This window comes from Coenobita brevimanus, unplaced genomic scaffold, assembly GCF_032717465.1.
Source record: "Coenobita brevimanus isolate Jiangsu-jjx unplaced genomic scaffold, ASM3271746v2 jjx.HiC_scaffold_2651, whole genome shotgun sequence".
Classification (NCBI taxonomy): Eukaryota; Metazoa; Arthropoda; class Malacostraca; order Decapoda; family Coenobitidae; genus Coenobita; species Coenobita brevimanus.
In genome coordinates this window covers 115,974-127,740 of record NW_027643600.1, presented here as the reverse complement: position 1 = coordinate 127,740, position 11,767 = coordinate 115,974, and the positions used below count along the sequence as shown (strand labels likewise).

The following is an 11,767-nucleotide window of genomic DNA, read 5'->3' as shown; positions in this document are numbered from 1 at the left end:
TTGTCTCAGGTAAAAATAATCACCTGATGTTAATTTGAATACAATAGTTGTGTCCATACCAGCTTAAGGATAATCGAAAGTTACCAACGATTATACTGACAGACTTCTCAGAGCTGAATAACCTTGTATTAGCCTGACTAAAATACCCAGATGCATCCACGGCAGCGATGTGGTTAATATTCTTAGAGGCTGATCAGAATATAACAGATTTGATACTGTGCTGGAAATAACAGTCTACCTTTCAGCTTGACGAATTATTTAGCGTTTCTTTCTGTTGTTCAGGGAACTGTGAATATATAGAGGTTTTTGTCTGACACCTCATCCAGTGAAATGTGATCGGAACCAAAAAGCTCCTTCATCTCTGTCCCTATTCATCAACCATTCGTCCACCTCTCCGTCCTATACTACCCATCTGTTTTCATCATCCTTGATCTAGATTAACCTTTCTTCTCCTCGCAACTACTCCACTCTACATCTTCCCTTGTGTATTCCCTACATGTTCTATCCACGATCGTCTTGGCCTTCCTCTCTTCTTCCAACCATTACACTCTCATACATACTTCTCTTTGTGCTGTACTATCTCACACTGTTTGTTCACCCAGTTCTTTGCCAACTTTTCATTCATCTTTCTTCACTCACATGCTCTCTCCTTCATGTACTCCTTGGCTTTTCTTTCCATCCACGTTGTTATTGGCCTACCTATTTTTTGTCCTTTATACTTCATCACTCATATGCACCTTCCCTCACGGACTTTTTGTCTGTCCACCACCTCATTATTTATAATCTGTCTCTCCTCCCAACTATCTATCCCACAGCAGAACATCTATTCCACCAAAGTCAATGGAGGGTAATGTTATCACTGGTGTCCGTCCGTAGAGTTGGGACGGTTAGGCGGGCGCAGAGATTTAGTTTCTGGAGCAAATCTCAGAAAGTATTAAATGCAGTCATGAACTTTCATTATCGAACACTGTCACTTCAGTTTGTTCTTTGCCTCCGTCCCCTTTCTCTCTGTTATCCCACTTTCATATATATTTCTTATGTACTCCCTCACTTCTATCCTTCCACCTTGCTCTTGGTCCACCTCTCTTTCCACGCCAATCTCTTACTCCCCATTACCTTCCTATGACCAAACCACATCAGTGTTGCTGAAAGTAAAGGAAGAAAAACTGAACTGCTGCAGCCAGATTGTGTGTGCGCGGGGAAGGATACGTCTGTGTGTGTGTGTGTGTGTGTGTGTGTGTGTGTGTGTGTGTGTGTGTGTGTGTGTGTGTGTGTGTGTGTGTGTGTGTGTGCGTGCGTGTGTGTGCGTGCGTGCGTGCGTGCGTGCGTGTGTGTGTGTGTGTGTGTGTGTGTGTGTGTGTGTGTGTGTGTGTGTTTGCTTCGTGTTCCATGTGTTTTCTGTAACTGTTGCTGCGTTTTTCGTCTGTTTTATATATTTTGTTTGTGCTTTGTGTTACTGCAGCTTTATATGCTTGTATGTCCCGTGTTTCGTGTGACTAAAGGTGAACTGCTTAAGAACAGTTCCTTTTATAGATACGATTGCTTCTTCCGGAATACAGCAAATGTTTTCAGTTTATTTCGCTCTGTGGACGATTGTATAAGAGCGTCGTGGAAAATACTGGAATTAGAAAAACTGCAGTAGATACAGCCTTATTTACCAGATATCCTGCCCAAGTTTCATTAGCAGATACGTTGCCCAAGTTGAATAAAATCGTCTGAAGTAAGAATAAGCTTGAAGAGACGTTGCTGTACTGAAAGTCATTGGATATGCCTTGTTTTATGTCTTATCGTATGTGGCTGCGAGATAACAGACTCAGGTTCAGTCTTTTATGGCAAGCGTTAATAGATATCTCAGTGCTTTCTTTAATATGGATGTTAATATATCACTGGAGTGTTTCTAAAGCTTTCCGCCTCCTCTCAAGTAAACATGTTTACTGTGTATTACACTCTCCCAATTGGTAGCATAACTGGTGTGTTTACAGATCCCCATCTCTCAGGCAAGGGTGTTTACTCGTGTCTGTTACATGGGTGTATATTACACACCTCCTATTGGTAATCTGTTGATGGTATGTTTTTCAAAGCCTCCCACCTGTCTCTCGTGCAACGGTGTTTATTATCTATTACACTCCTCTTATTAGTGATGTGTCAAGAGCATGTTTTTAGATTCCGACCACCCTCGTGCAAGGCTTTTTACTGATGATTACACGGAAGTGAAGCTTGGACATTGTTGGAAGGACACAAGTCAAGAGTGAGAGCAGTGGAAATGAGTTATTGAAGAGGAGTCTGTGGAGTCACGTGGAGAGACAGGCTGACGAATGAAGATATAAAGGAGCGTTGTGGTCTTGATGTGGATGTGATAGGAAGCGTTATGAGGAACACACTGAGGTGGTTTGGCTATCTGGAGAGGATGGAGTGTGAAAGACCGACGAAGAGAGTGTATGTGAGTGAGGTGGAGGGGGAAAGAGGGAGAGGGGGGAAGAGGGAGAGGGAGGCCGAGGATGAGATGGAGTGATGGGGTGGAGAGATATATGAGAGAGGGGGGGTGTGAGTTGGGAGCAGGGCAGTGAAATGGCGGGGGACAGGGCGACTTAGAGGCGATTTGTTTGTGGCCACCCCAAACGGGATTGAGGCGTCTGGCAATAGATAGATAGATAGACACACACGATATTGGGAGTCGTACACGTCCTGTCTGGTTATACGATGACAACTCTCTCAAATCATGCATGGTCCTCTCATAGCCTTCATCAGCCTCTGAACCACGTAGTCTCGTCTGCTTATACTTGCACTTCTCATAGTCCTAATCAGACCTCAGAGCTACCTATCCAAGCCGTATATTACTGTTATCCTGTGTTCTTTTTATCGTTCTTCTTTTTTTCACTTTTTCTGGCCCCATTCATGCCTTTCTGCGTTTTGTTTCAGTCTTTTGCTCTCTTTATCTCATACTCTGATCTTTTTGTTTTTACTCTCAGCTCTTTATCTCATATCCCACCTCTTTTTCTCTCGTATTCCTGCCACGGTTCGCCAGTTACAATATTTCACGGTTTATGATGCAGATACGAGGCTGTAAGTAATGACCAGGCAAGATGATATATTGAAGCCGTTGCGAATCAAACAGACATATATGGTAAAAGGTCAGACACAGACTTACACATGCACTTCTAAACTGAACTGGAGTAAAGATATATATATATATATATATATATATATATATATATATATATATATAGAGAGAGAGAGAGAGAGAGAGAGAGAGAGAGAGAGAGAGAGAGAGAGTATAAATTTTTCTTTACAGAACACAACTCACACACCGTAAACACACACAGACACAGACACACACACAGACACACACACACACACACACACACACACAGATACACACACACATAGACACACACACACACACCATCTTCTACTTGTACACAGAACCGGCGAAACTTGAACTGTTACACCCGTAGACTTTCAGAGAGCATAATTTCTTATATAGCGATTTTATGGGCGACCGAAAGTTAGGTTAGGTCACTTTGGGCAGGGTTTGGTCTGATTAGATAATTTTTGGTTGGGTTGGGTTCAGATCGACTAGATATAGACGGATTAGGTTAGATTGCTTTAGAATAGCTCGGTTTTGATATATTTTGGGGCGGGTTCTATTGGGTTGGGTTAGGCTGGGTTAGGTTCGGTTGGGATTTGGTCATTTGAGGCTTGAGTGGGTTTCGTTAGGTCGGGTATGGTATGGTTAAGTGAGACTGGGTAGGATTAGGCAGGGTTAGATGCGGTTAGGCTGCGTCAGAATTAGTTAGTTTAGGTATGGGGAGGTTACGTGAGATAGTGAGGTTAAATACACAACCCCCTCCTCCCATCTGATTCTGTGACCTACGTTTTGGCTTCAGTCTTTCTCTCCCTATTTCACTCTCTCGTAAAAGTCTTGGTCCCTGTCGAAACGCCTAAATTTACTGCATTGTCAGAGTGGTTTATGCATTGCGGTCTTTTGTTGGTCGGTCCATCCAAAGTCAAGTATCGCACGAGGTGGACGTGGTTTTGCGTGTGTGTGTGTGTGTGTGTGTGTGTGTGTGTGTTCGTGTGCGCTTGAAGCTGTGTGTACTTGAGTAATGCCCACATGCACACACAAAGGCCAGGACAGTAGTGTGTGTGTGTGTGTGTGTGTGTGTGTGTGTGTGTGTGTGTGTGTGTGTGTGTGTGTGTGTGTGTGTGTGTGCAAACGTGTGTACTTGACTGATATCCACATGCATACACACAAAGGCCAGGACACACACAGTAGTTGTTTATGTGTGTGGGTTTATGAATAGACTACACTTACATTCAGGCCAGGACAGACATAGGGTAGTGTGTGTGTGCGTATGTGTTTGTATGTGTTAACAGAATACACATACAGAGTACCATGTGTGTGAACAGAATATGTAGAGTAGCATGTGTGTGTATACGTGTGAATAGAATACACATGTAGACGTGTGTGCTACCCACACTGACACCCTCTAATTCTTTCAGCCAGGATTGGAGACGTAGCGTGTATATGTCAGGACTCCATATTATAATTACAAATCATAATAGATAGCATGATGGATAGATAGATAGACAGATAGATAGACAGATAGATAGAGAGACAGATAGAAGCAGCAAGTACGTGTGGACATTCAAGTGCAGATACATACATACCAGTTCTCACAAACCACTTACTAAAGTCAGTCAATAATATCTTTACAAACACTCCCGACGCAGTGCCAAGCGACATAGGTTTCATAGCACCCTTTTTTTTTTTTTTTAGGGATTTATGTGTATTAAACCTTAAGGATTCTTTAGTATGTTGCGTTTATTGTTTTGATATAGACACAATTTCCATCAATAACCTTCAGAATGACACCAAGGTGTAATATACAAAATAATTCGCTATGAAAAAAGGTGTTAGGAAATCTCAAGTCACATATAATATGGCCCAAAACATCTAACCTTCAATCCGATGACCTAACAGTAATGAGGGGGAAGTGAAGACTAAAGCTCATCCTTTCAATTAGGAAAGTCTGCTTCCTAAATGAATAAAATTGCTTGTCGGTATCCACACAATAATGAACCCCTTCAATACGATGTCTACTAGATTTAATTACTGCAACTACCAGGAGATTTTATTCAACTTATGACATCTCAAAACTCTTCACCTTAAGTGGAACTGCCGAGACAGACAAAGAAAGAGACAGACGGAAGCAGAGACTAACAGAGAGACAGAGGCACAGGCAGCGGAATATTTAGAGAGAGAGAGATTGGATCAGTTACAAGGACAGGGAAAACTGAGGAGAGGAAATCAGGTAAGGAGAAGGGTAGAAAGACCGAGAAAGAGACTGAGACAGAGAGAAGGAGGCAGAGACAAAGAACATGATGCAGAGGTGAGTGCATGTAACTGAATGAGGTAAACGTGAGAGGATGCGGGGTTTGGAAGTGGAGGAAATGGAACGATTCTTTCAGTCCAAAATGGAAGAGGCTGAAAGACTGTGCACATATTCATTCACGCAAACACTGATACAAGCACTGATCAGCGCATGCACGCACACTAATACACACAGGCACTAATAGGCATTGATACACACAGGCACTGATACACACAGGCACTGATACACGCAGGCACTGATACACTATCTATCTATCCATCTATATACCTAGGCTGCTTCCCCCAAGGAAAGGGAAGTAGCCGAGACAGGACGACACACTCCCCATTTACTCATCCATTCAAACACGTTCATTCGCATCTTAGCCCCAAAGGGGAGAACGGACAGATCCTCACCGCACCACACTGTGTCACTACCAATATCCGCTCCCCGTTTAACATGAACATCTAGCAGAGAACTTCTATGCCTCCTACTGCTAGCGATGTGATCAATCTGATTTTTATATATATATGTGTGTGTGTGTGTGTGTGTGTGTGTGTGTGTGTGTGTCTGCCCTAGTCAAAATGACCTCAGTAGGTAATTCCTTGGGGATTGGGAGCCATTCCTCACCTCACCTGTCCTCACTCCCTACATCCACCCCTCCCCTTCTTTCTCTCTCTCTCTCTCTCTCTCTCTCTATGTCTATTTGCCTCTCTCATATATATATATATATATATATATATATATATATATATATATATAATATATATATTTATATATATATAGATAGATGGATAGATAGATAGATAGAGATAGAGATAGATAGATAGACAGATAGAGATACATAGATAAATCGATCTACAGAAAAACAGCCAGATAGATATAGGCAGAAACAGACAAGTAGACGGATAGATAGTTTTGTGTGTGTGTGTGTGTGTGTGTGTGTGTGTTCTAATACAGTCTCCCCATTCCTCTTATTTTTTTTTACGTCAATATTATCCACACAAAAGAAACCTACTGTAACTTATAAAAGATACTGTACCCACACACTGAAATTGTGGGAAGTGCCATAATAGAACGAATTAAGCCCGACCAGAATCGTATTCTTCCATATGAATAGTTATCGACACAGAGAAATCAAGACCTACTGTAACGACATCTTACACTGAGATGGTTATATCGTGAACTTGGGCCTCGTCTAGTTCCTATGTTGGTATGTAAACCCATATGCTTAACATCTATCTATCTATCTATAGCCCGACGCCCTAATCCCGCAAAGGGTGGCCACAGAGAAAACGCCTCCAAGTCACTCTGTCATCCACCATTTGACTATCCACCTCCCAACTCACCCCCCCCCTCCCTCATATACCTCTCAACTCCCTCCCTCCACCTCATCCTCGGTCTACCCCTCCCTCTCCCTCCCTCCACCTCACCTACATACACCCTCTTAGTCTTTCTTTCTCCATACTCTTCACATGTCCAAACCACCTCAGTGCATTTCTCCTAATCTTTTCAACCACATCCACATCTACCCCACAACGTTCCTTCACTTCTTCATTCGTCAACCTGTCCCTCCACGTCACTCCACATGCTCCTCTCAAGTAACTCATTTCCACTGCTCTCACTCTTGACTTGTTCCCCTCTTGCAAAGTCCACGCCTCGCTTCCATACGTCAGGGTAGGGATCACAATACTATCTTGCAGTGACTTCTTAACTTCCATACTCACCTCCCTATTTCTCATCATTGCTTTCAGTGCACAAACAACCTTCCTTCCCTGCTGTACCCTTTCACGCACTTCATCCCCCAAAGTTCCATCCTAACTCATCACACTACCCAAGTACTTGAATGCACTCACATTCTCCGTATCCTCACCAACTAACCTCACTGCACACTTTGTGACTTCATTCCCCTCGAATACCACAACTTTACTTTTGTGATGAGTAAGGATGGAGGTTTGGAGGGTGAAGTGCTTGAAAGGGTACAGCAGGGAAGAAAGGTTGCTGGTTCTTTGAAAGCAGTGAAAAGAAACAGGGAAGTGAGCATGGAAGTGAAAAAGTTACATGACAGCAGTGGCGGCGCCAAGGGAGGGCTTGGGGGGGCTTCAGCCCCCCCAATAATGAGCCAAGCCCCCCCATCAGCCCCCCCAATATTGCCAGATTCCAAAGGTGAATTTAGGCAGGACGTCCCTTATTTGAACTTTCAATTTTGTATTACTATTTACAAATAATACACAAAAGTTGACGAAACGAAGTGTTATAAGTTTAGGAAAAGATTCAAGACAATAGATTAAATCGTGATTATTTTTAGCTGTTAGCATTTAGCAGATTCTGAATGATAGTAATTTCACGGAAATTACGGAAAATTTATCAGTTGACTCAACTTCTAAGGAAAACTTCCAGCCTAGTTCTAATACTAAGGGTAACTTATGTTATAATATATTCTGTGAAATTCTTGTAATTCAGATGGTTAGTTTACATATCCTATAATGAAAATGATAAGTGAAAGTAAAATACAGCATTATTTTATTAAACTACATTAGCCATTCTTTTAGTGTATTACGACTGTACGATTATTATCTCGTCTTCAGAAATATAATTGAATGTCGATTATGTCATAATTCGAGGCAGGAAGTTAATAAATTTGAATATATTTGATTAAAATGAAGTAAAGGATTCACACTGCTATAAGGCCTACATGGTCCTAGGCTCCTAGCCTAGCCCAGCATTCACGAATCGAGTGCACGATGAGCCATTCCTGTTCGATTCCTGCCAGCTACCAGACCAGTCTACCACGCGACGCGGTTGTGTGTAGATCTCCGAGTCTGTTGGCTGTTAATTGCTTAGTGCAGTAGACACTGAATTACTGAGCAGCTGAGCTTATTAGTTGTGGTTTTCGTCTTGCACTGATTTACAGGTATGGTGCAAGTTGATTTTTTTCTAATTAAAAATGTATATAGGCTACTATAAGATTATAAGAAGCTGTGGAAGGAAGAATAAAATAGTGTGAAAATATCTGGTCTGTTGTAATGCTAATATGCAGTTTTATGCTTCTGTGATCTGTGTGCTTGTTTATGCTGTTTTCCCTGTTTATGAAAGTAACTGATGGTGGTTTATCATATTTGATCACATAGGCCGAGTTGATCATGGAACGCTACCTGTTACCCAAGATTCCCAAGAAGAGGCTGCGAGATGATGATCCTCCTACAGACACACCTGCTGTTAATGAGGACCTGGACAGTGGTGATCGTGATTGTGAGTCTGCAGCCATACTAAGTGAGGCTAGTGCAGAACCCCAGCCACAAGAGGGCACTTCTCACACCCATGGTGAGAAACTACTACCTGGACCCAAGGACCTGAGCCAGCTTCCAGATAGTGGTCCCACCTGTCCAGACTTGAAGAGATACCCAGCCACAGAATACAGTGGCCAGTCAAGGTCATTCAGCAAGAACTGGCGTGATCATCATTCGTGGCTGGAGTACTCCACGACCCTAGATGCTGCATTCTGCTTTGCATGTCATCATTTCGGTCATGTACACTTAAGCAAATGTGGGAAGTCCTTCACCCATGACGGCTTTCGGAACTGGAAGAAGGCAACCTCATCTCTGAAGTCTCATGATAATTCAGCAGGACACAAGTTCTCTATGCAAGCTTGGGCAGAGTTTAAGATGCAGAAAACAACAGGTTCTAGGATCCTACATGCTTTTAATACCAACCATGAAAAAACTGTAAAGGAAAACAGACATTACATTAGAGCAGTAATAGACGTACCGCTCTACACAGCCTGCCAAAATGTTGCCCAAAGAGGTCACAAGGAAGACACTGATTCTGGCAACAAAGGTAACTTCCTGGAACTGCTGGACCTGATTTCCAGGTATGATGACATTGTCAAAAAGAAACTGAGTGGTGGTCCTGGCAATGCTACATATACGCACCACGATATCCAAAATGAACTGCTCGCCATCATAGCTTCAATAATCAGAGAGGACATCAGCAACGAGGTCCTAAGAGCAGAGCATTTTGCCCTAATGGTGGATGAGACCAAGGATGTCAGCAAACAAGAACAGCTGTCCATTGTGGTGAGGTATCTCCACAAACAGAGCCTTCATGAGGTGTTCCTTGACTTCACAGCAGCCGAGGGTCTGGATGCAGACTCATTGCTCAATAAGATCTTGGAGACCCTGGCCAAATGTGGTACTGACCACAACGCCTGCATTGGCCAGTGCTACGATGAAGCTGCAGTCATGTCAGGGCACATCAGTGGTATACAGGAGAGGTTTAGGAGAAAGGTACCACAGGCTGTGTATGTCCACTGTTATGCTCACAGGCTCAACCTTGTGCTCGTTGATTGTGTACACAATATCCAGGCTGCAGCAGAGTTTTTTGTGGCTATACAGAGCTTGTACAAGTTCTTCTCTACGTCAGTAGTACATGAAGAATTTATAAAGGTGCAAAAAGAATTAAATCCCACAAGGCAGCACATAGAGTTGAAGCAACTGTCTCACACAAGATGGACCTCCCAACATGCTGCTTGTCTGGCAGTGAAAAGAACCCTACCTGCCATAATGACAACCTTGAAACGTCTCATGGAGGGAGACAATGCACACAGAGCCACTGAGGAAAAGGGCCTGTGCATCCTGCTAGATCAGCAATTTGTGACAATTCTGATGGCCATGGAAAAAGTGTTACTGATGACCAAACAACTGTTAAACCACCTCCAGTCACATGACCTTCAGCTGGCCTCTGCAGAGGACTTGATGCAGTCTGTCATGTCTGGACTGACAGGAATGAGGACTGAAGCTGCCTGGAAGGAGTTAGAGGAGGCTGCTGAGGATTTGTGCAAGGTAGTTGGGATACGCACTGAGACTGAGCGTCCAGGTAGACAACGATCTGCTCCCAGACACCTGGATGAATTCATCATAACATCCAGTACAGGTCAGAGGGATGGAGCTATACCAGATGCCAGGAGAAGGACCTTCTATGTCATCATAGATAGAATGCTCAATGGGCTGAGCAGGCGATTTTCATCTGATGCCTGTAATGTTCTGATGGGTGCTGCTGCCTTGAATCCTAAGCACATTACATTTCTGGACAAAAAAGCGCTGTCAGGAATGGCAGCCAATTATGGAGTGGCAGAGGGTGATCTTGCAGTGGAGGTCCACCAATTGACAAGACTAATAGCTAGGAAGAGAGACAATGGCCTGGAAGTGTCCACACCACTTGAGCTTGCAGCCATGCTGGAGCCATACAAGGACACCTTTATAGATCTGTATAAACTTGTATGCATTGCAGTGACCCTCCCTGTCACCTCAGCTGCCTGTGAGAGGAGCTTCTCATGTCTGAAACTCCTCAAGACATACTTGAGGAACAGCAGTGGCAACAACCGCACCAGCAACCTTGCTGTAATATCAATTAATTCTAGGAGGGCTAAACAGCTGAACATTGATGCCATTATAGACACATTTGCTGCCAATCACCAGAACAGGCGCATAGTTTTAAAGTAACGTGACAGTCGTTACACCTTGATTTAAAAATTCTTCTGATTCTTCAGATTGTATTAACTTCATAACATAGAATTTTTTTCTGTCATGTTAACTGCTTGCTTAAACATGATGTCTAAATTAACTGAGTTGAACTTCAATCTTATGGAATAAACTGGAAATAATAAATGTTATAATGTTGCGTATACATTAATCTGAATTTCCTTGCTAGTTTTATGTCTTTCATTTGGCAGAATTTTTGATGAGATAAGAAATGTTATACATTAACACCGCAGTTTCAAAGAGTACAGGTGTCTAAAATGAACCTCAGTACATTCGGATATTATGAATATGTACATACCAATTTTCCATCAACACTTCAGTTTGATGACATTTTGTGAAGCCCCCCCACATTTTACCCCAGCCCCTCCTCAGCCCCCCCAATGAAAATTTCCTGGCGCCGCCACTGCATGACAGTATTGTGATACCAACTCTAACGTATGGAAGTGACGCTTGGACGTTGTTGGAAGGACACAAGTCAAGAGTGAGAGCAGTAGAAATGAGTTATTTAAGAGAAGCCTGTGGAGTCACATGGAGAGACAGGCTGACGAATGAGGATATAAAGGAGCGTTGTGGTGTTGATGTGGATGTAATAGGAAGCGTTATGAGGAACACACTGAGGTGGTTTGGCCATGTGGAGAGGATGGACGGTGAAAGACTGACGAAGAGAGTGTATGTGAGTGAGGTGGAGGGGGGAAGAGAGAGAGGGGGAGGCCAAGGATGAGATGGAGGGATGGGGTGGAGAGGTATATGAGAGAGGGGGGTGTGAGTTGGGAGCAGGGCAGTGAAATGGCGGGGGACAGGGCGACTTGGAGGCGATTTGTTTGTGGCCACCCCAAACGGGATTGAGGCGTCTGG

General features: G+C 43.2%; 1 protein-coding gene across 1 annotated transcript; it reads left to right on the top strand.

Annotated features, from left to right (window-relative positions):
* The first annotated feature begins 8,515 nt into the window (after positions 1–8,515).
* Positions 8,516–10,873, top strand: LOC145389955 (zinc finger MYM-type protein 1-like). Its single transcript, XM_080265058.1, has one exon. The coding sequence runs from the start codon at positions 8,516–8,518 to the stop codon at positions 10,871–10,873; it is 2,358 nt and encodes a 785-aa protein (XP_080121184.1).
* The last annotated feature ends 894 nt before the right edge of the window (positions 10,874–11,767 follow it).